This window comes from Rhinolophus sinicus, chromosome 6 (genome assembly GCF_057876585.1).
Source record: "Rhinolophus sinicus isolate RSI-liver-muscle chromosome 6, RSI-T2T, whole genome shotgun sequence".
NCBI lineage: Eukaryota > Metazoa > Chordata > Mammalia > Chiroptera > Rhinolophidae > Rhinolophus > Rhinolophus sinicus.
In genome coordinates, this window is record NC_142506.1 from 55627168 (window position 1) to 55651950 (window position 24783).

General features: G+C 42.0%; 1 protein-coding gene across 1 annotated transcript in view; it reads left to right on the plus strand.

The window, feature by feature from the left end:
* Positions 1 to 11074, plus strand: part of ACBD3 (acyl-CoA binding domain containing 3) — a 31092-nt gene extending 20018 nt beyond the window's left edge. The window contains exons 6-8 of the mRNA XM_019730907.3: positions 2657 to 2843; positions 4751 to 5035; positions 8935 to 11074. Of these exons, the coding sequence (XP_019586466.3) occupies positions 2657 to 2843; positions 4751 to 5035; positions 8935 to 9146 (684 nt within the window). The 3' untranslated portion in view covers positions 9147 to 11074. The remainder of the gene's footprint in view (positions 1 to 2656; positions 2844 to 4750; positions 5036 to 8934) is intronic.
* The last annotated feature ends 13709 nt before the right edge of the window (positions 11075 to 24783 follow it).

A 24783-nucleotide genomic window follows, 5' to 3' on the forward strand; every position in this document is an offset into this window, starting at 1 on the left:
CCTGTTAACGATCAGAGGAATAAAATGAGAAAATAGTTACTCTGTGAAATTGTTTTGTACATATGGAAGGTAACTGATTTTACATTCATTTTTTCACATCTTGCAGAGGCATAAAATGCCTCTTTAAACTTAATTTAGCTAAGTTTTATTTATTTAATTAAGTTTCACTTATAAAGCAGTTACCACTTGTCAAAAAATCTGAGTGAAGAAAAGTGTTACCTTACAGTTGCTCAACATTTCTTGGTTAGATGAAGTCATCTTTGTTATTCTGCCAAGCTCTTTAAATTCCTTGAAAATTAATATTCTTACCTAAACTCCCTTTCCCCCAGAGTCTTTAGTATTGTGAGCAGTTACAAAGCACTGCAGGTCTTGTGTGATCCATGAGAAAAGGAAAGGGATGTCAGACTAGTTCAGTCAGGGTAGCAAGTGGGATTTTTGAGGCATTTCTTTTCTGTCCTCTGAAGCCTGTTTCTACATTAACGTATCCTTTCCTGCTTTGATGGATACTGGAATAATTTCTTAATAAGCTAGCTCCCACACAGTGTCCTGTTTATAGGTTGCTCTCACTTAATGGGTACAAAGTTGGTCAAGTAGAACAAAACCAAGACTCTTTGAAATAACTAGAAAGCCATAAATTCGATTATAATGCTCAACTCACTTTATTCAATTGATTGGTTGTCTCTGGGAATAGAGAAGGAAAGGGACTGGGGAAGGAACAAAGGGAACATCAGCCTCATAAAGTATTAATTTTTATATAAATACTGAGCAAAATGACAAAGTGCAAACATTTTGTTAATTTGGGGGTGTAGTTACATAGGTGTTTGTTACATTGTTCCTGTAACTTTCTGTGCTTTTAAAAGCTCCCCAAAGTACAGAAGAGAGATTATGTGTATAAGTAATTATAATCCATTACATACAATTGATGTCTATTCATTGGCAGTGGGGTCCCGGGGAGAGGAGTTTCTACTAGAGTTTCAAGAATTCTTACTGGACAGGAACCGTTTGAGCTGGACCAGTTTGTCATCAACAGAATACTGGTTTTGCTTTCCTGTCATGCAGTGAAGTTCTGAGTGTGCTGACTTGTTTGGGTTATATGCACTTTTTCTGGAAGCTGGTACTCTGTCTAGAAAACTAACATGGAAATTACTGGGAGTCTAGGCCTTGGAAGCAGGTAGTTTAGAATCTTAAGTGTGTTACTAGCCTGTGCCAGCAGTAGAGAGGAGTGTTGCTGTTTAAGTAGTTGGTTTATAAGTGACAAGTGAAATGTGTATGCAGATATGCCAAAATATGTCATTTTCCCTAAATAATGAGATTGTAAGGGTTTTTCTCCCTATATTTTCTTTTTTTGCCTTCTTTTTGAAAAGATACTTAAATGCCCACTCATCAGCAGTAGAATGCATAAATAAATTTTGCATTTTCACAGTGAAATATCCTATAACAATGCAAACAAAGTACAATTGCGTGTGACCTAATGAATGAATGTCACAAAAATAATGTTGGGTGAAAAAACAGCATATATTATATAATTCCATTTATATGTTGAAAAACAGCAAAGAAATCTGTAGCGTTATGAGTCAGAACGGTTGTTACCATTTCGGGGGGCGGCTCTGGCAAGGGCACCGGGGACAGCTCTGGGATGAGATAATGTCTCGATCCAGGTGTTCTCATGGGTGTATGTTTGATTTATGAAAAATGATAAAGCTGTGCATCTATGATTTGTATATTTTTCTATATGTATGTCATAATTCAATTTAAAGTTCCCCCAAAAGTTACTGAAGATCAAGATTACTTAGGTATTTCTAGTAGTATTAGTATCTATCCATCTTGATACAAGAGAGGAATGTCCCAAAATAACTGTCCTTTGGGTTTAAGATGTTTTTACTTTCATTTTGACTCAGAGGACATTTTGATTTCATGTTTATGAATATACATATTTTAATCATAATTATGTAAACAGTGACAAGTTTTCATTGAGAAAGTATTTTGACCTTGAGCCAATTTGACTCTTAGGTCAATATTTTCTACAGCATGATTAACCGTTTTCAATTTAATTGTGATAAAAATTTTTCTGTATTTAGTTTACAGGGAAGATTTAATTCATTGATTATTTTTGTCCATATTAGAATAATTGTCCATATTTGATTTGTTGGTTACTATGGGGGCCAATATCACATTTTACCAATTATAGTTTTTGCCTTTGTGAATTTTTTTCTGTGACCATTTATTTCTACCACGTTTCATTTTCCTGATTCAAATTTTATGTCTCTGAATTTTATCATTTTCTTGTATCAGTTTTAAGAACAAATGTTACTATGTTCAATTTTTGCCCTTAATAATTTTATTTTGTGTTGATTGTTTCTACCTACTTTAACTTTGCCTGGTTAGTTTTTCTAGTGATCCTCAGGTAACAAAAAAGGTGATCCTCAGTTACAGTTTCTCATCCATGTTGATTTTTTATTACTTTTAGCTGTTGGTTTGATATTTTGCTGTTAATATTTATTGTAGATAGGACAAAAACTGATAAAGTTTATTAGTGATTTCTTCGAGCAGAGTGCTTTGTCAGGGCAAAAACATGGGGTCAGACTGCGTTCCACGGCAAGTGTCTTATTTGTTAGCCTCCCTGGTCAGTGTATCTTCACTTTTTCTCAACTTGTAGGCAGCATTACAGAAACAACAGGAAGTAGCAGTAGCTGGGGCTTCTCTGCCTACATCATCAAAAGTTAACGCAACTGTACCGAATGATACGATGTCAGTGAATGGACAGGCCAAAACCCACACTGACAACTCTGAAAAAGAACATGAACCAGAAGCTGCAGAAGAAGCACTAGAGAATGGACCAAAAGGTATGGGTTGCCATATGTGTTCATCCACCCAGATGTCATAATTCAGACTTCATGAAAAGCAAAACTCAGGAAGTCAGGTTAACTAGCTTTTGAGAGCAATTACATACTTGAGAGAGTTGGATGCATTTTTCCATCGTTTTTAGTCTGAACCTGATGTTTCTGGTGACCTTTAGAATAGTGTTGGAGAGCAAATTAGATGTCCTTGGGACACTCTGGGCTGTCTTATTATATATATTGGTTATCTTGTTATGGGACAAGTTGCACCCCAATTTAAAATGATAAACATGTATTATCTCACACAGTCTCTGTGGGTCAGGAATTCAGAACAGCTAAGCTAAGCTGAGTGGTGGGCCTGGTGTCTCATGAGGTTGCAGCTGAGATGTCGGCCTGGACTGTAATCGTGTCAAGGCTTGACTGGAACTAGAGGCTCTGTTTCCAAAAGGATTCCCTCATGTGGCTGGCAAGCTGGGGCTGGCTGTTGGCAGGAGGCCTCGGTTCCTTGCCTGTGAAGCCTCTCCATAGAGCTGCTTGAGTGTGCTCCACACGGCTGGCTCCCTTCAGAGCACATGATCTAATAGTGAGCTGAGCAGAGTGGCAGTGTCTTCTACGCCCTAACTTTGGAAGCGATACACCAGCACTTCTGCGACGTTCTATTAGTCACACATGCCAACCCTGATACATTTTGGGTGGTAACCTCACAAGTGCATGGACACCCGGAAGTGAGGGTCACTGGGGGGCCATCTTGGAGGCTACCATACAGTACAGTATATTTTTTGAGACTAAAGTACCATGTTACCTGGAAAATAACTTAGCATTTTCAAGGTCGACTAGCTTTTCATGGGCAACTGATTTCGTTCATTCAGCAGTTGGCTGAAGACTTTCTGAGTGCTAGGAGTACAGTGGTGAGGCAGAGTAACACGTAAATGTAAGTTGTGGCTGTGGTAAGTACTGTGATGGAGAGAGGGGGACGTTCTAGTTTGAGAGCATGGAATATGAGGATATGACCTCATCAGAGAGGTCACCAACAGCTTTTCAAGGAAGGGACAATTGAGCTGAGAGATCTGAAGCAAGAGTAAGAGTCAGCTCATTTGAGGGACTAGAGGAGCATTTCAGTGACAGTGATGAGGGCCGGTGGTGTGGTTCCTAAGAAAGTTGGTTTCAGAGATCTTCCTGGTCTTTTTAGAACAAGTAACAGGAAATAGCTTCAGAAAAGACCTTGAAATCCCTTGGTTTACACCCACCTACCCACCCCTTTCTTACCCCTATTAACAGTTTACCAATATTTTCAAATGAATGTTTGTCAAAGGCTCTATGACTAACTCTGGAAAGCCCGCTGAGTAGTCCAGTGCACGGGATACTGCTCAGCAACAAGAATTTACCTTTTTACTCAGTGCCTAACAGTTCCAATCCTGTCCGAGTTTTTGTTTCTTTGAGTTCCTTTAGAATAGCCCCTCGAACTTTGGGATACTAAGGCAAAACTTTTTTTTTCAACAGAGACTGAAGTCAAAGCCCAGCTTTCTTTGCCCACATCCAAAAGTGAAAATTCATTTTTAAGTCCAGATTTCTCTTCTTTCTTAGAATGTTTCCCTAGCTCCAGCTAGGAAGTTTCCAAAGTCGTTCTTAAATCCCCATACATTACTAAATTAGTGTTGGAAAAAATCACTTCTAAGATGATGGATTGCGTGTCTTACTTGAAGTGGTATGATGACCTCTGAATACCTGTGACTATGTTCAGTGTAGTAATTTGGGGGAGACCTCCATGGGGAGACTTTTATATTCCTTGGTATAGGGTAGACCGTATTGCACTTGGTGCCTGAGTGTGGCCGGGGAGGTGGTTCTGTGCAAGTGTTGCTGCCTGCAGGTGAAGGCTTATCCCCTTTAGCTTTTGTAATTCCTGTTGCCTTTAGAATCTCTTCCAGTAATAGCAGCTCCATCCATGTGGACACGACCCCAGATCAAAGACTTTAAAGAGAAGATTCGGCAGGATGCGGATTCCGTGATCACAGTGGGCCGAGGGGAAGTGGTGACTGTCCGAGTACCCACCCATGAAGAAGGATCGTATCTCTTTTGGGAATTTGCTACAGACAATTATGACATTGGGTTTGGGGTATATTTTGAATGGACAGACTCTCCAAACACTGCTGTCAGCGTGCATGTCAGTGAGTCCAGCGATGACGACGAGGAGGAGGAAGGTAGGTGGAAACATTGGTCCATATTCAGCAGCTGCTGGTTTATGGTGGGGGGAAAAATGGTGGCGGTTCAGATGTCAGCCAGCCTTACGCTTCCTCATTAACACTTCATGGCCAGAGATCACTCTCTTCTCTTCCTCAGTGAGACCTTGAGCTAAAAGGTGGTGAGAGAGGCCAGCCTCTTATAGGGGACTGGTGCCTGAACATGACTTGTTTCGAATGCCAAGACGGTCTGTGTGGCCATTTATTTTCTGCCTTCTGAATACTATTTTACTTCCAGCTTTGTGTGTTGAAAAGCTAAATGTGCACGATCACTTTAAAAAATTTCAAAGGAGCAAGCAAGAAATTCTGCCAATTCTGGAATTTATTTAAATTTGTTTCTGCTGTTAGCTTTTTAGTTCATTATTCTAAGATTTCTTAATGTAAATACATAAACTCACCAGAATAGCCTACCTAAAAAAAATTCACTCATTCTTCCCTGTTTTACGTGAGTGTCATTTTTTCTTTTCTCTTAAGTAGACAGAATTATTTTCCAGGATTTTCTAAACTATCTTGGTCTAGGGAGTAGATTACAAAATGTACTGCTTATTAATTGAGAAAATGGTCTCCTTAATTCTGTTACCCAGAAAAGTTAGAACTCAGTGCTTTCATACACTGAATGTAATAAGCACTTAAATATTTGTTGCCTTCGTTGAGAGTGACACGGAAGGAACGCCTGATTGAGAATGGAAACGCACCTTGTCAATTCTGGGAACTCACAGACCTTTCAGATGACTTGTAAACAGACTGCTAGTTCTTGAAGAGGGTTGAGAGATTATATTGGGATAAATTTAAAGAGGTATTCAAGTCATTGGAGGTGTGTGTGGGGAGTTTAAAAGTTCAGCCAGCTGTTGAGATGCACAGTGCAATCATATTGCCACCCCGTGCCACAGTCTGGGCTCTCTGCAGACACTCAGGCCAGTGTCATTTAGGAGCTGCTTTGTCTTCCATGGCATTTTGTTTCAGCAATCTTTATTTCTGAGTGGCACTAGCAAGGTAAAGCATTTCCTATACATACTACTGACTGAACCAGAAAAAAAACACAAGATTGAAAAACAAGACAAGAAAAGGTGAGAGAGAGACCCGAGCAGACTGTAGAGCAGGTGCCACCACCGCCGTCTCAGGTGGCCCTCAGCAACACAGGACCAGGGACTCAGCCCCATACTGGCCTTTCTGAAGCGTCACAGGGACTCATTAAAATCAGACTATTTGCAAATGTCTGGGAAGGAAAGGATTTTGTTTTGGGTTTTTTTTTTTTGGGTTTTTTTTTTTAAAGATTTTATTGGGGAAGGGGAACAAGACTTTATTGGGGAACAATGGTCAAATTGTTGTCCTTTCAATCTTAGTTGTGGGGGGTGCTGTTCAGCTTCAAGTTGTTGTTCTTTCAGTCTTAGTTGTGGAGGGCGCAGCTCAGCTCCAGGTCCAGTTGCTGTTGCTAGTTGCAGGGGGCACAGCCCACCATCCCTTGCGGGAGTCGAACCGGCAACCTTGTGGTTGAGAGGACAGGCTCCAACCAACTGAGCCATCCGGGAGCTCAGCGGCAGCTCAGCTCAAGGTGCCGTGTTCAATTTTTTTAGTTGCAGGGGGCGCTGCCCACCATCCCTTGCGGGAGTCAAGGAATTGAACTGGCAACCTTGTGGTTGAGAGCCCACTGGCCCATGTGGGAATCGAACCGGCAGCCTTCGTAGTTAGGAGCATGGAGCTCTAACCATCTGAGCCACTGGGCCGGCCCGGGTTTTTGTTTTTTGTTTTGGGAATTAATTGTACTTATAAAGAGCTTCGTGAATAATATAGAAGAATTCTCTGTTCAGAAGTAGGTTGCAGTAATGTTTGTCCTGGCTTGCCCGCTGGAGAGCTTCTAAAAGGAGGTTACTTCCGAGTCTGAGCCCTTAGCTATTATCGTTTTGGGGTTATTGCTGTTGGGAAGAGCACGGGTAAAAATGGGTGGACTCTAGGGCCTGTAAAGAGGTGAGAACCCTGATAATCCTGCACCTTTGCTCTAGTATATAATACCCCTCAAATGGAAAAGAGCATTACCTACCCTTGTGTCGTTCTGAACCTTAAAATGATTTGCAACTGAAACTAACCCATTAAAACCTCTATATTAAGAGTAACAACAGGGAGCATTTATTGCTCCCAAGAATTGTTTGCCAAGGTGTCGCTTATAAACTGCATTGGCCCATATGCCCGCTTATGGAGGCTGCTGTGCCACCATGTCTTGTCCACATTGTCCATTCTGTGGGGTCCTGTCAACCTGGGCTCGATGGAAGAGGAGTCCAGTTTTCTTGGTCTTTTGCTTTGTTTTTTCTCCATTAGGTCTTTAAAGAATGAGGAGTTTGTTTTCTTTTAAGAAGCGTGAATGGGTGGTAACCCATCCTCCTACTGTAATTCTCCACTTTCTTTATTGTTTCCAGGTCCCAAATCTTTGCTTAAATTGATAAAATAAGTATTATTCATCTATCCCAATAACCTTCAGTTTTACAGATTTTGAACAAAATTTGCATCTTTAATTAGTGGATCAGTAATCTGTTTCATGGATTTCCTTACAGGCAATAGTGTACATTTTGAATGGCTCTGTATTTCTCAATTGTAAATGAAGGACATTTAATTTTAAGTATTGCTATGGTAAAGCAAATTTCATTTGGGCCAATTTATGTCATCTACTTTTTAAAAAATACTTTCTGTTTTAGAATAGTTTTAGATTTATAGAAAAGTTGCAAAGATAGTACCAGGAATTTCTGAGTTACCCCCGTACCCACTTTCCCGTTGTTAGTATTTTACATTGTGTTCTGGTACATTGGTAATAACTAATGAACCATTACTGATACATTATCGTCAACTAAAGTCCATATTTATTCGTATTTCCTTAGTTTTTACCTAATGCTTCAGGATCCCATCCAGGATACCACATGATACGTAGTTCCTTGTCATAGCTCCCCAAGCTCCTCTAGACTGAGAACGTTTCTCAGACTTTCCTTGTTTAAATTCCTGGTAGTAGCTACTGACAAGCATCATGCAGTTAACTCAGTCACCAGATTCACACTGCCCTGTTATAAACCTGAAAGTCTTTTATTCTATGCTGAATATTCCCTTGACCTCTTTTCCTTGAGGCTATTTATATTTAATATGTTAAACTGAGACTTTTAAGCTGGTTCGTAATTGTCTCATTCCTGTAGGTTTCCAGAGGTGTTTTTTTTCCTAACCTTATATCATTACAGTTCAGAAACCTGTTAACTGGGGCAAACCTAGAATCAGAGCTCATTCTTTTTGTCACCGGGATATCGTTGGGTTATGTAGACCTAATGAAAATAATTGAATTGTCAGAGTGTGTCTGCATGCCTACCCCTCTCCTGTGCTTTTCTCATTTTACTCTTTATATTCAAGATATATAGAAAATAATAGTCCTCACAGGTTCCTTCCCTCCTTTCCTAAAACAGAGAGGACTTGGGAATTGCTGAGGAGGAGGAAGATCACAGCACTGTTTTCCTTGGTCTTACTCAGACGAGTGGGATTCCTCCTCTTGGGAGGAATCTGAAATTGAATGGATGGGAAAGGGAAAAAGGGGGGCTCAGAAATAGCAGCGATGGTCAGAGCACAGAGAGAGATAGGATGCTGACCGCTCCCACCAGATGTTCACCACTGGGCTCCCAGACAGTGCTCGGTACATAGCAGTTGCTCAGATGGATGGGTGAATGAACAGCCAAACAAACGAACCGATATTTGCTCAGAGACACACAACTTGTAGAATGGATCAAGAGAATGCCTAAGGAGCAATTTCTGAATGGAAGCATGAACTTGCAGTGCTTGGTGCCGATGTGGTTTTTCTGAATCTGTTCATGACTTATCTCTGGTCATTCTCACAGAAAACATCAGCTGTGAAGAGAAAGCCAAAAAGAATGCCAACAAGCCCCTGCTGGATGAGATTGTGCCTGTGTACCGACGGGACTGTCACGAAGAAGTGTATGCCGGCAGCCACCAATACCCAGGGAGAGGAGTCTACCTCCTCAAGTTCGACAACTCCTACTCGTTGTGGAGGTCGAAATCAGTCTACTACAGAGTCTATTATACTAGATAAAGATGTTACAGAACCTGGAGTCGGGGTTGGGCAGAAGATGGCATTTAATTTGGAAATTTCTTTTGACTTTTGGGGAGCATTGCAGCCAGTGTTCACCCTATTGATTTTGGTCTGATGGTTATAAACTCTTGTTGGGAGTCAGGATTTCCTTGAGACTCTTTAGCATTAATACTTTGGGGTTAAAGGGGTTCCCTTAGACACATCCAGCCCTTGGGTGCTGACCAGCAGTCACTAGTGGATGCTCAAGTTACGAGAGCTCTGTGTTAAGTCTCCACAATAAAACATCCCAAGGCCGACCCCACCTGGCTGATGGATAGTCAGTCCATTGGTGCCTGCTCCATGTGTTTCTGAGAGCCCTTAGGCCAGCACCCTCTCAACTTGAAATCGTTACATTAGCAGTCTACATGAGGAGTAGCTGACTTGGATTGAAGGTCACCATTTCTAAAACTTAAAAACGTAAGACCTCACAGATTATAATAGGGAAAAAATTGTCTCAGTTTGATCTTGTTGTGAATGACCCAGGTTGTTTTTTGCTTGGGGTACAGCTGTTATATTTGCTTTGGGTTCAGAGTTATATTACAGAGTTATTTTCTGAAATAATCTTAAAATAGAATGTTCAAACCTGATAGGTGATTGACGTATCAGGATACATAGAACACCTCAAACACGCATCTAGGCGAGCCTCCACAAACTCGGTCCTTTTCTTTTGGGTATTTCTAGTACCCATAGCAAAGTGAAATTTACTCATTTTTGTCTTGATTTGGCTTTATAGAGCATCTCAAATTGAAACTGTTTTCTACACAAGCATATAGTTAGGGATTTTATAAACTCAAAATGCCACCTACTGAATTAAAATATATAAAATCATTTAAATATAATTCAGTGTATGAGAGATACATTGCACTAATATGGAAGTCACTGCCAGAGACGGTCCATTTTTAATTTGTTACAACTTAGGCACAAACCCTACACGATTCCAGTTTGGAATTACTTATTAGAGAGAATTGAAAATGTATATGCCCATGCTTAAATTTTTTATAGCTTTAATCTGTATTATGTCTTTATTGATGGGAAGAGGTACATCTTTGTTTTCTTCACTGAAAACAAATATGGATTAATTGCCTCAAATATGTATAAGTGATTGACTAGTCTAGAAACACTTGTTTTCGGAAGGGAGGGTAGTACAGATAGACAGTGACAAAGCTGGCAATATACACATAATGTTGTTACTATGTGTTGTTACTGAAATGCTGAGATTTTTAAAATTTCAAATCATAAATCACTTCTTGTAGGAGGGTTTCCATTGATTAGCTGCAGTATATACAGTTCACTACATAAGGAAGGGGCTGTTTGTTTTTTGTGTGCTGCATTTCTGTTGTTTTTTTAATAACTGGTTTTATATATATCTAACTCTGTTCTCTTTTGTTGTTGAGAAACTGGATTATTTTTTCCTAAGCAGTGCTTAATTTGTGTTTTTTAATTTTGATTCAGTAGTCCCAGCTCCTAGGTGTCCATACTGTTACATCCAGAATACTTGTCAGGCTGTCCATCAGCTGTCATGTATATATATGGTATAGAAACCATGGGATTAGGCACTTCCTGGCTTTTTTTTTTTTATGAGAAAATACTGTATTTAAAATGTAAAATAAACTTTTAAAAAGCAGGCACTAATATATATTTCTTCCAGCCTTTGATTACAGATTTGTCCTTGCACATGTTGAGATGAATTGTCTTCTAAAAATCCCATTGTTCTTGGGAGTAGTGTATGTTACTTTACATAGCAGCGGTTCCTGTCACATGTTCATGTCAGAACACTTTTGGTTTTAAACTTTTTTATTGCCTTTGGCTGTTGATTAGTACAGTTCAAGTGCGATTTCAAAAAGATCTTGGAAATAATATATTTAATCAATTAAAATGTTTATCTGTAACTTGTTGATGTTTCATTAATATAGTTACTCTGAAGCATTAGTTCTATATTTCATCATTTGGGTAGAACAAGAAGAAATGTTTTAAGTGATCTTTTTCTGTTTTAAAAATGTAACAGACTGTTTCTGGCTGACTTAGTTTTGCTGTGAGTTACCCTGCTGAGTTAAGACAGATTTAAAATGGAGAGGAAAGCACTCACTTTTCTTACTGAAAGTGACTTCTTATAAAATTCTTTCCCTACACAACCATGTGTGTAAGCATGTTCCTTAAAGTACAGGGAGATGGCCTACTTTCGAATAGCTCCTCAGGTGTGGCCCCTGCTAAGTAAGCAGCAATGAGGGGTGTGCCCCACTCAGTGGTGTGGAGTGCCAGGAACTATTCTAAAAATGACCCCACTGCAATGCAGGGTGACTTGGACTTTAAATTTTTTTTTCTTTTGACATTTGGAGAGACAGAATGAGGTGATCCTCAAGGAGAGCTGTTGCTGTGTGAGCACACCTTGGAAGCCATGCTGCTCAGTCTTGACCATCTGTCTTGTGGAAGAGGAGAAGCAACCAGTTCAGAATAATGAATGATTGCTAATAATTCCTCGGGACTTAGAGTCCAACAGTCTACAACCAAAGCCATCTTTACATCTCTCCCCAACGTTTTCTCATTTAACACTTCTGTCAACAACCTAAAAATGTGTGCATGTGTATCTGCTTGGGGTAGAGCAAATCTTAACTTCATTTCCATTCACTGAGTTTTCAAAATGTGTGCGAATCAGTATTGGACCTTTATCTCATATATTTGCCTAGGATTCTTCAACTTTCTTGTTGGAAGTTTTTTAAGACTAGGTTGATTATTGTTCTTTTCAACACCCTTATTTTTAAGTTAATACGTTGTCATTATTTCAAGTGCTTGATTTGTTTTGTAATGAAAGAAGGAAGCATTAGCTCTATTTTTATTAGTTGGCATGCCACATGTAAATTGTGATTTCATTAGGGTACTTAATTCAATACCAGGAAACAAGTGGCTGACCTCCAGAATTGACGTTGGCATTTGGACTCAGGCCGTCAAACATGGGGTAAAGAAATAAATTGGAGCAGTTACCTCGTCTCGTAGCTATAACGAAGGCTCTGTGATTGTGCAGTTCAATCCTTTGATGAACTGGTGACTTGCAAGTCTTTGTGAAAAGAGCAAGTACAAATTCGATTACTAATGCTTTTCTTTTTCTTTAATGGCGTGTCTATACAATTAGAACAATTTTTACCCTTTTCCAAGATTATTTTAAATATCTCCAGTTGAAGGTGACATAACTTTGGGGGAGGCCATAGACAAATATAAAAATGTAAACATGTTTTTCACAAGGTAAACATTTTGCACCTTTTAAAATTCCAGGCTGTGTTACAGAGAATTTTTCCTGTTAGTAATTATAGGTCTGTGTTCTTTTAATCTGCTGTATGTTCTTCCATGTGATGGCTCTTTGAACATTTTTCTGTTACTGAACATTTTATGTTACTTCTGATTATTTTATGTTACTTTTGATTATTTTATTATAGGTGGTGTTCCAGTGAACAACACCCTTTTATATGTGTTTCTGTAAATCTGCATGAATTTGTCAAGAGTAGATACCAAGAAGTGGGGTTGCTGGATCATAAATTCTGTGCATTTTTAATTTTTAATAGACCCTGCCAAATTGTCCTCCAGAGTGGCTGAACTAAGTTCCCCTCCCACTCATAGTGTATGAGGGGGAAAAAATGCTTTTTTTCCCCTGTCAACACTTGATATTATCAGACTTAAATTTTGGTCATTCTGATGGATAAAAAGTGAAATTTCATTTTAATATGTGTTTCCCTGATAGGTAGTAAGATTATGCATCTATTTTTATTGGTCATTTGTATTTCCTCTCCTATAAATTGCCTGTTTGTGTCCTTTACCTATTTTTAATCGGGTACTCTTTTATATTGATTTATTAGCATTTAAAAATATAGTTTGTATACTAATCATACATTATATATAAGTATTTTCTCCCAGTTTATTGCTAGTCTGTTAATTTTGTTTATGGGGTGTGTGTGTGTGTGTGTGTGTGTGTTTGGTCATAGACATTATAAACTATTAATCAGTTTTACTCAATTTTTTCCTTTATGGCTTTTGCTTATTTCCATATATATAGGTCTGCTTGTGAACTCTTTTCCATTTATCCATTAATTCTACACTTTAAATTGCTATAGTTTTAGAATACGTTTTGATACAAGCAAGACTCCCCTGTTCTTTTCATGCTTTTTCTTGGCTATTTTTGTACCTTTCTTCCATATGAACTTAATAGAGCTTGTCATATTTCATGAAAAATCTTAATGAGATTTTCTTTGGAGTATTGCATTTAATATATAGACTAATTGGTGGAGATTCAGCCACTGATTTTTAATGTGAGCTTAGGTTGCCTTTTTTAAAAGATTGATACTTCTTTATTCTTAAATGGTATCTTTAGTAGAAGAGATGGATTACAACCCGGAAGTGGCCTTTCCTGCCATTATTGGTTAGGATGCTGGCTAATCTGGCACAACAGAGACTCAAAAATAAAATGCCTCAAATTAGATAGTTTGATCCAGGGCCAGCCCGACGGCTCAGGTGGCTGGAGCGCTGTACTCCTAGCAGGAGAAGGGGGGGAAATGTTAAAAAAAAAAAAAGATAGTTTGATCCCACAAACAGACCAAAGGATCCAGTGGTGCAGGGTTGGTGGGCTGCACAATTTCACCAAGTTTCTTTAATTTTGTTGCTCTATCCTCCTAAGGGATGGTATTGGTTTTGTATGAGGTTAGAAACCAGCTTGCCAGGATCACATTCCTGGATCAACCAAGATGGGGGGAGGTCCAGTTTTAAAGGGAAAAGCCCTATTTCTGTTCATTTTCCATTAGCAAGAGCTTAGTTACATGGCACCTTCTAGCTGCAGTGTCTTGCTGGGCGGTCATGTGCTCACCGAAACTCAGAGGGGAGTGTCTGTCACAAAAAAGAAGTGGATTGTAGTGGACAGTTAGCTCGCATTTACCAGGTGAGTTTTAAAATGTATATAACTTCATCAATTTTTTTCCATTAGAAAAACTGTTCCCATTTAGAAAATTTAAACAGCATCCAAGGAGAAAAGAAAACTAAATTTATAAATCTACCACTAAGAATAGTTATCATTTGGGAACTTTCCTGCTGGTCTTTTTTTTTCTCATTTTCAGTGATCTCATTCTGGCGTACAGAAAAGTATAGAGCGTAATGCGAGTACTCACGGTAAGAGTACCCACCACCCACATCAGTCACATTTGCCGTTTTGCCTTATTTGCTTCAGATCTTATCTAAGTAATAAAACATTAATGAGAGAGTTTGAGCCCCGTGTCCCTTTTCCTGATGACCATATCAGTCCTGATTTTGATGTTTATCATTCCGTATGGTGTTTATAACAATGTATATTGCCAGAAAAAGGAGATAGTATGGCTTTGTAGAATGCTTTTGAATTTTATATGAAATGATACCAACTGACTTTTTTCTGATCTACATTGTTTTTAATGAATTACTTCATACAGCTCTACTCTTAACAGTAATCCATGTGGATGGATGTCACCATGCAGTCATTCTACTGTTGGACATTTAGGGTTTTTCTCAGGTTTCCACTATTACAAGCATTCTTGTACAGTCTGTGCTCATATGCAAGAGTTTCTGTAGTACATACACAAAGAAAATGTCATAAGCTGTGTAGATCGTCAGATATTCTAGATAATGCAGAATTGCTTTTCAAATGACTGTCCCAATTAAACTCTCAAAAGCAATATACAAGAGTTCTGCCTTACTGACAGATTTCGTAATTTTACCAATCCAATGGTATAAAACAGAATCTCATCTGTGGTTTATTTTGTACATCCTTAATAACCAGTGTGGATAAACATCTTTTTATGTTACTGGCTTGTGAATCGCATGTTTTATATCCTTTATCCGTTCTGTTGGGCTTTTTCCTGATTTGTAAGAGTAATCTGGAATCTACAGTTTTTCTGGTCATGTGCATCACCAATTACTGGTGCCACACTTCAGGTTGCCTTTTTATTTTGTAATGTCTTATTCAGAAGGTTTTAATTTACATTGATTAAACTTTCATGGTTCGTGTTTTCTATATCTTTTTCAGTAAATTTTCCTCAGGATATAAAGATAGTCTTCTGTATTTTAAAATGTGCTCTGCGTTTAGGGCTCAGGTACACCTGAAATTTATTTTTGGCTAAGGTAGGAATTTGATATTACTTTTTTTTTTCTAATGGGATAACAAATTATTCTAATAACATTCATAGACTAGTTATCCTTTATACAAAGGCTATATTTCCTATAAACAAAGGATATTATAGTTATATATTTTTTCATATTTGAGTCTGATAGAGACAGCATATTTTATTTATGTACTGGGGGCGGGGGTGGTGCAAAAATAATGTATACAAATGGACACTGGTCGTCATTGCTCAAGCAGTAGTTCGCCATAATCAGAAGTGTCTGGATGCTGATGGGAACCACTTTGACCACCTCTTGTAATTGCAGAAGTCAAACGTGACTTACATTCATCTTTTGTTTTCGGTATATATTACAATTTGAATACAGTTTTCCTTAAAATGTGTATACATTTTTTGGCACCCTCTGTATATACATATATACACATACATACACACACATGCTCGTGGGTGTGTGTCTCTGGGCTCTCAAATTATTTTTTGTCTTGTACCAATATCACACTGTCTTAATTAGCTTTAAAATAAGTCAGTATTGGTGAGAGAAGTTCCCTTCTCCCCTTATTTGTCAAAATTATTTTGGGTAGTTTTGGTACTTTGCTTTTCCATATGAATTTTTATTTCTCCCTTTTAATTTTTTCAATATTAACATTACATGTGTTCAAAATTCAAAAGGTACAAATGCTTATACAAAAAAATCTTCCCACCCTGTTCCCAACCACAAAGGACTCTAATTTTGATTGATCTCTGGAGGCAAGTAGTATCTGTTTCATGTGTATTACACATATCCAAGTAAATAAGTACATATTTATGAATTCTCCCCTACCTAATAGCTACAACTTTTTCCACTTAAAACATTTTGGTAGTCGTTTTATAATCAATACATAAGAGCTTCCTCATTGGATATTTTTTCTCTGTATTAGGTGAAAATCATATACAATGAATATTTTAAAGTATAATTCAGTGGCATTTAGTGCGTTCACAATGTTTTTTCAACCACTACCTCTTAAAACTTTTTCATCACCCCAGAAGAACACCCATAGCATTAAAAATCACTTCCCATTCCCCTCTCCTCTCATTCCCCCCCTCCTCCCATCCCTTGGCAACCACTAATCTGTTTTCTGTCTATGGTTTTGCCTGTTCTGGAGAGCTCATTCATAAGGAATCACACAATATGTGGCGTTCTGTATCTTTCACTTGGCATAACGTTTTCAAGATTAATCCAAGTTTTAGCACGTACCATTGCTTTTTATGGCTGAATGATAATTCATTCTGTGGATATACCACAATTTGTTTATTCATCTGTTGATGGACATTTGGGTTGTTTCCATCTTTTGACCATTGTGAACAGTGCTGTTTAGAACATTTGTGAACAAGTATTTGTTTCCATACCTGTTTTCAGGTGGATTGGGTATATACTTCGGAGTAGACTTGCTGGGTCGTGATAATTCTATGTTTAACTTCTTGAGGAAGGGCCAAATTATTCTTTTTTCTTCAATTTATGATTTTTATTAAAATACAGCTAATATACAATATTATATTAGTTTCAGGTATACACCATAGTTATCATTTATATACCTAAAGAAGTGATCACCGTAAGTCCAGCAACCATCTGACACTGTACCACGCTATCATAATATTATTGACTATATTCCCTGTGCTGTACATTATATCCCATGACTTACTTGTTTTGTACCTGGAAATTTGGACCTCTTATTCCTTCACCTTTCCCCCCCTTTTTTTAATTTTCAGTTACAGTTGATATTCAATATTAATTTCAGATGTACAGCATAGTGATTAAACATTTATATAATTTAAGAAATGATCCCCCTGACTAATGGAATACTCACCTGGCATATACATAATTATTACCATATTGACTATATTCCCTGTGCTTTATTTACATCCCCATAATGTGTATAACTACCAGTTTCTACTCCCCCACCCTTCTTCCACCTCCTCCCCCCACTCCAGTTCAAGCCGTTGTTTCTCAGTCTAGTTATGTAGGACCCAGCTCCCTGGCCCATGCTGGTATTACGAGCTTTACGCTCCCCCAGGCTGAGGAGTCGTTCTTCAGTCGTTGGTCGGCTGCTCACAGCAGCTATCGCCCGCTGCCAGCCGTTCACGCCGGCTGCCAGCCACTCACGGTGGCTGCTGACCGCTCACGGCAGCACACAACAGCTCATGACAGCCTATGCTAACCTCCGGCTACTCACAGCAGCCCAGCTCCAGGGAGAGCAGTTGTTCACAATCTTAGCTGTAGAGGGTGCAGCTCACTGGCCCATGTGGGAATCGAACCAGCGACCTCGGTGTGAGGAGCATGGTGCTCCAACCACCTGAGCCACCAGGCCAGTCTTCGCCCCCCCCACCCAGTTTCTACTTCTTAATCCCTTCACCTTTTTCACCCTGCCCCTCAACCCCCTCCCATCTATCACCCCAACAAACCTAGTACCCATCTGACACCATACATAGTTATTACAATATTATTGACTGTATTGCTTATGCTATACTCTACATCCCCATGATTACTGTGTAACAACCAATTTGTACTTCTTAATCCCTTCCCCAATCCCCCTCCCATCTGACAACCATGAATATGTTCTCTGTATGAGTTTTTTATTCTTTAGATTCCACATATAAATGAAATCACATTGCATCTGTCTTACACTACACTCAGCACAGTACCCTCCAGGTCCATCCATGCCACTGCAGGTGGCAAGAGCCCATTCCCTTCCGTGTCTGAGCAATATTTCATTGTATATACAGAGGATGCCAAAAAAATGTACACATTTTAAGAAAGGAAAACTATCAAAATTGTAATATATACCGATAACAAAAGATAAATACAAGTCACATTTGACTCCTGCAATTTTATGTTTGCTCTTTATTGAATTTCTCACTAAGTTCTTTGAATATCTTATAAGAATTGAATTGTGTATCTGGTCATTTACTTGCCTTTATTTCATTTTGTTCCTTTTCTGGAGTTTTCTCTTGTTGTTTCATTTGGAACGTATTTCTTTGTTTTCTAATTTTGGCTTCCTCTCTGTGTTTCTGTGTATTAGGTAGATCTGCTACGTCTCCCAGTCTTGGCCGGTGACCTTATGTAGTAGGTGCCCTGTGGGGCCCTGGCACAGTCTCCCTCGTTACCTGCTCTGGGTGCTCCAGGAGTGTCCCTTGTGTGGGTTGTGTGTGCCTTCCTGTTATAGTTGAGCCTTGATTGCTATTGGTACATCAGTGGGTGGGATTGATCCTTAGGCTGACTGGCTGTGGGGTTTGGCCACATCCACAACTTATGAGCTGCTGGGCGGTGGGCCTACCCCACTGAGGGGGATTTGCCCCAGCAGACCCTGGTGCCTGTTGAGACTGCCTTTTGGGTGTGTCACTTGTGGGGCTAATTGGGTGGTGCTCTGTTGTGGTCTGAAGCCAACCTCCAAGTATGTTGGTTCTGGGGCCTCTTGGGAAGGGCTCTGGTGTAGGCCCAGGTCAGCTACTGCCTGTGATTGACTGGGGACTACCTGCTAGGAGCTACAAAGCGATCCATGGTTGTTCACTGCCTATGCTAAACCTGGAGGTGTGTGGGAGAGGCCATGCTGTGAACTGAGGATGTCGGCCACCGGCCACCAGTACCGGGCCTAGGTTAGCTCTGTAAAAAGCTGGGACACCCCGAGGCCTGCTGCCACCTGCCAGCTTCCTTGAGGTTCAGCCCCTGATAAAACCTGGTGCAGTACATGGGTTGGGTGAGACAGGGTCTCAGGGAGTCACTAGACTGGGAAGAATTGTGGTCAACAAGTTAATACAGACTCTGGTTTGGTGCCAATGTTAAGCCTGGAGCTACTCAGCAAAGTCTCAGAGCACACCTGGGTCCTGTGGACTCTGATAGTTTTCAAGAGTACAACATGGGCAGGGCTGGCTGCTCTGGGAGAAAGTGCCTCTGCTGTTGGGCGAGTTGAGGGGGGTGGGGCCTTAGGGAGTCAGCAGGGTGGAGCAGCAGAGCTCACCAGGTCAATCAGATTCAGAGGTGGCCGGAAAGGGCGGGCTCAACACCGTAAAGATGGCGCCCACCTGGCAGGTGCACAGCTAGAGAACCCCACACAGGGGAAATGGCGACTGTCCTCCAGACTTCAAAGCTGCTCACCTCATTCAGCCCTTCCTATGCCTCTGACGCCCCCAAGTTACTGTCCCTTCACTGGAGCCCAAGGTGAGTGCCTGCGAGTGAGCGAGTCTGTGCGTGGGCCGTTAAAGAGGACGTTTGTGTTTTCCGCAGCCCTTCATCCCGGTTAGTCGGAATCCCCACTGTTTTTCACAGCCAGATGTGGGGTCTCCTTTTCACGGCACCAGTACTCGGGGCTGGGGAGGCTGGTGCTAGGCTGAGGTCTCTCGCTCCTTTGGAGGAAAACTCCGTGGCGGAGATATCCCTCCCAGTTCTTAACCGCCACACGGAGGTTTGGGGCTAGCCCATTTTTGCGTCTCTGCCCCTCCTACCAGTCTTGACGTGGCTTTATATCCTTAGTTATAAAACGTCTGTTCAGCCAAACTTCAGATGGTTTTCCAAGTTGATTGTTCTATAATTTAATTGTAATTTTAATGTGTTCACGGAAGGAAGCAGGCCCAGTGTTTACTCTGCCATCTTGGATCTCTCCATCAGAGCCAAGCTATTTTCCATAGTTACCGCACCATTTTATGTTCCCACCAGCAATGTATGAGGGTTCCTATTTCTCCACAATCCCTCCAATGCTTGTTATTTTCGGTTTTGGATTTTTTTTTAATCGCCGTCATAGTGGATGTGAAGTGGTGTATCACTGGTTTTGATTTGCATTTCACTAATGATTAATGATGCTGAGCACCTTTTCATGTGCCTATTGGCTATTTGTGTGTGTTCTTTGGAGAAATGTCTATTCAAGTCCTTTGCCCAGTTTTTTTTTTTTTTTTTTTTTTAATAAGATTTTATTGGGGGAAGGGGAACAGGACTTTATTGGGGAACAGTGTGTACTTCCAGGCCTTTTTTCCAAGTCAAGTTGTTGTCCTTTCAATCTTAGTTGTGGAGGGTGCTGTTCAGCTTCAAGTTGTTGTCCTTTCAGTCTTAGTTGTGGAGGGTGCAGCTCAGCTCCAGGTCCAGTTGCCGTTTCTAGTTGCAGGGGGCACAGCCCACCATCCCTTGCGGGAGTTGAACCGGGAACCTTGTGGTTGAGAGGACACGCTTCAACCAACTGAGCCATCCGGGAGCTCAGCGGCAGCTCAGCTCAAGGTGCCGTGTTCAATCTTAGTTGCAGGGGGTACTGCCCACCATCCCTTGCGGGACTCGAGGAATTGATCTGGCAACCTTGTGGTTGAGAGCCCACTGGCCCATGTGGGAATCGAACCAGCAGCCTTCGGAGTTAGGAGCACGGAGCTTCAACCCCCTGAGCCACCGGGCTGGCCCCTCCTTTGCCACATTTTAAATCAGGTCTTTTGTTTTTCTGTTGTTGATTTGTAGAAGTTATTTATATATTCTGGATATCAATCCCATAACAGAGAAATGATTTGCAAAATTTTCTCTCATTTTGTGGGTTGGACTGATGGATTTTTGCAGGTGCTTTTTCACCCTGCAACATGAGGATTGCTGAACCTTTTAAACAGTCAGTGCAGAGGGCCCTAGCGGGAGGAGAGTGGATGGGACTCCCCACACCACCCACTCACTGCGCTTTGGGGTTATATTGAGAGCTGGCTTCAGAGTCCAGGGTCTGGTGAGGACAAAGGTTTGTCACAGCCAGTTGGTCAGTTGGTGATTACACTTTGAGGTGTATATTCAGTAAGCGTCTCCTTTGTGGTCTCAAAGACCATTGTTTAACTATTCTGAGAGCATCTGTCTGCTTTTTTTTTAGGGTCCTTTTCTCAGCAGTCTGAGGAGACTAAGGGTTTTGTCCTGTATTGTCCCCCATGGTGATTGTCAGGGACTCTTCAGAGTTCTGCCTGTTCTAAAGGCAACCGGCAATAGCCTGAAGCCTCAATTAATTGTCTCGGGGAAGATACCTGTCCCCAGAAACCATCACTGGGAGCTGGCTGGGAGAGTGCTATAGAACCTTTCCTAGAACAGATTCATTTAGCTCTTCAGTATAATTAAATCACTTATAGGATTAAAAATCCTGTGGCAAACACTGTCTTTATGTCCCATTAATATCCTCTGAATACTGTTTTTGCCTAAGGGATTGTATACCTCTGTAAGTCTTCGGAAAATCTTTACACAATAAAGCATTGAGTACGCATCTAGCCAGCTAGCCAGTCCTGGGAGATTACGTAACATGAAAGTGAAGATTTCGTGTCTTCCGGCCCAATAATGGGTGTACCACTGTGGTACTTTCTGGCCTCAAGTACTAACTGCTGGTGTCTGGACGGGCTGCCTCCCTCTTATCTCCGTTTCCATCTTCCTAGGACAGTCCCACCCACCCAGTCTCCAGTGTGGAGGGCAAACGCTGCCACCAACTAAGGCTGACAAGACACTCAGCTGCTCTGAGATGGACTTGTATTTCTTACCTGTGAAATGGGAGGATTGGACCAAATAATCCAATCTGAGATGTTTTGTGACAGAATTCCTTCCCTCCTGGGCAATTTCATGATCGGAGCAGACCTCATTCCTTCTGGTACCCCTACCACAAAGATCTCCATCCTGGCCAGAAACAGCCCCAGATTCTGGAGACAAAGAATCTGGCTAAAGCAAGCTCCAGACTTAAAACAGTTGGGGGCGGGGCAGGGGCACCTTAGGTCTTATTTTCAGGGACACATGGTCCTGCCTGGGTCAGGCTGAGCCCCTGAGGCTGTTCCAAGCTCAGAGTCTGCAGCTGCAACTATCTAGTTCCACTCTCTTTTAACAATAAGTATATATTTAACAAAAGAAAGAAACACCACACCTGCCTAAAAGCATATAATCAACTGCAGCAGAACCAAAACTAGATTTGGAGCTACCCAGTCAGCTTACATGGAAACCTTTTTTCAAAAAAATTCCCCGGTTTCTCCGTTTTATGGGGCCATGATATGTATGCTTCAGTGGGATTGTACTATTTTACCTGTAAATATAGGCCTATGACACACACACCCTTTTTATTTGCCAGTTTTGTGTTCTTTGTCATGGAAGTTTTCTTCTGTGGTCCGTGTGTCTTACTGTTAAAACTGGATCTCATGGAGCCACACTAACTGGAGACAACACTGCTGCGTCCATTAAGGTTTGTTTGCAGGAGGAGGAAAACCCTGCAACCTGTTGACACTTGGGCTGGCAAGTGCTGCTGGCCGGAGTGTCCCTGCTCCCTCTCAAGGGTACTGGTCCAGGTCATGTGGTCTCCAGGCCACTTGGCTTCCTTCTGTAGCCTGGCCTGACCCTCGTTCCCCTATAACAGCCATCACAGGCCCGGTGACTCCACCCCAACTCCAACAGGTGAGCTGCCTCCTACCAACAAGTGAGAAGGCCCTTAATCTTTGCTCTGCTTCCTCCTGGGCTGACCTTGCTTCCCACATATCCTCTGCCCTTGCATCCTCTTCCCGGCCTGGCCACCCCCCTTCAGCATGTAAGCGTGCTGACGTTTCACCTTAAACGGAAAAGCTCACGTCCCCGGAGCCCCGTCTTCATTCCATCACACATGCGAGCTACTCTACTAGGGAAGAGGTCCCCAAGCTCTTCAGGAAGAAGTCCAAGGCTCCCTGTCGCCGCTGTCTCAACACTAGGCTGGCTTCTGCCCCCACCAAAAGTCACCAGCAATCTCTCTGTGGTTATGACATCTTTGCTTCCTGGGCTGCTTGGCAATATTTGACCTTGTTTACTGCTTCCTCCCTGAGATTCTTTGCGCCAGTGTCCTCTCCTGATATCCTGCTGTGCTGCTGGGCCCTCTTCTACCCTTTCCTTGGCCTCCGCTCCCCTATCTGTCCTACAGGCCAGTGTTCCTAGGATTCTGGCAGCAGCCTTCTCCTCCCACCAGGGGAAGCACCCACAGGGTTGATCTGCTTCCTATTTTGTAATCCAGGAAACGGGCTCCTCCTGCCGGCTTCTTAGCAGGTTTAATGAGGGTTTGTATGTAAAATGCCTTTGACAACCAGTAACTAGTAACCGGCGTTAGCAGTTTAGAGGTTCTGGGAGAGGGAGGCTTCTGATTTGGTCTTTGGATCCACGGGTAGGCTGTGGTGACACAGGGACACCCTGAAAACCTCCTGCAAGATTTGGACACATGGGCCTGTTTCTGAGCTTTCTGTTCTCAAAGGACTCTTAGCAAAGACGTGCTCTCTGCTGTCTGCCCTGACCCACCGCCCCTCCAGCTCCCACCAGCTCCTGTCTTCAGAACGGGAGTAAGGAGTGGGTGGTTCCATGAAAGGAGTGTCATTTCCCCCAGTGCTGGAAGTGTAGTGGACTTCGGCACTGGGAGAGGAGAGGTGCTTCGAGAACGGGCTGGGAGGGTGCAGGCCACCCTGCCCCAGGCTGTGCAGGAGGCAAGTGGCTGTGAGTGCACTGAGTACAGTGTCAGCAGTCAGTCCGGGGGAGGGTGACATAGGATCCTCTCAGCCTGACACCTGTCACTAGGTGCTGTCGTAGGGAGGGGTGTCACCAGGCTGCCCACTAGGGCTAGGGAGCCATGTGGACCAGGGGCTCCACAGCCATCACTAACAAACAGTTCATTGAACAAATATTCCTTGAGCACATGGTGCCAGACGCTGGAGATAATGGCAGCGTGGAGCCCAGCTAGCGCCCTGCTATCAGCTGATATCCTGTTGGGCAGGGATAGACCAAGTAAACAAGGAAAGGAAATACGCCCGAAAATGAAAGCGATGAAGAAAGTAAAAGCGGGTGATGAGATACTGAGCCATAAATTAGCTCAGGAGCTCAAGACGAAGACCAGCTTCTCCGAGGCCGGAATGTTAGGCTCGCCCCGTGCAGATCTGGGGGCAAAGGCCCTGCAGTAGCAAGAAACCGTGTGTTTGAAGAACGATGGCCAGTGCAGCTGGAAGGGAGAGCTGGGCAGAGTCGTGGGGCCAAGGTTAGAGAGGAAGGCAGGGCCAGGTGCAGTGGGGAGTCCTGGCGGGAAGGGTGTTAAACCAAGGCGTGACACAATCTGCTTGATAATTTTGAAAAGTTTTCCTGGTTGCTCTATCAAGAGGTGGGTGTGGGCAGCAAGAGCAGGAGACAGGAGGCCGTGGCAGTGGGCCAGGTAAGGCCCGCCATGGCGGGCCAGATGAGGGTGGAACTAGAGTGGTGCAGTGAAGACGGGGGGTTGAATTCAGGATACACTTTGGGGGCAGTGCTGACAGGTGACAGGATCTGTCCGGAGCAGCAATTTGCAGAGGACGGCTGGGCCATAATGTATGCTGAAGGTCACCCCACCTGACGTGGAGGGGCCCTGAGAAGTTAGCAAGTCCTGAGGGTTCTCCACTAGAGACCACACCAACCAGTTTGAACCCTTTAAAGTTTGGGGAGTCGTACCATAGTCACCGGGGAGGAAGAGGGAAAGGGGAGTCTGCCAATG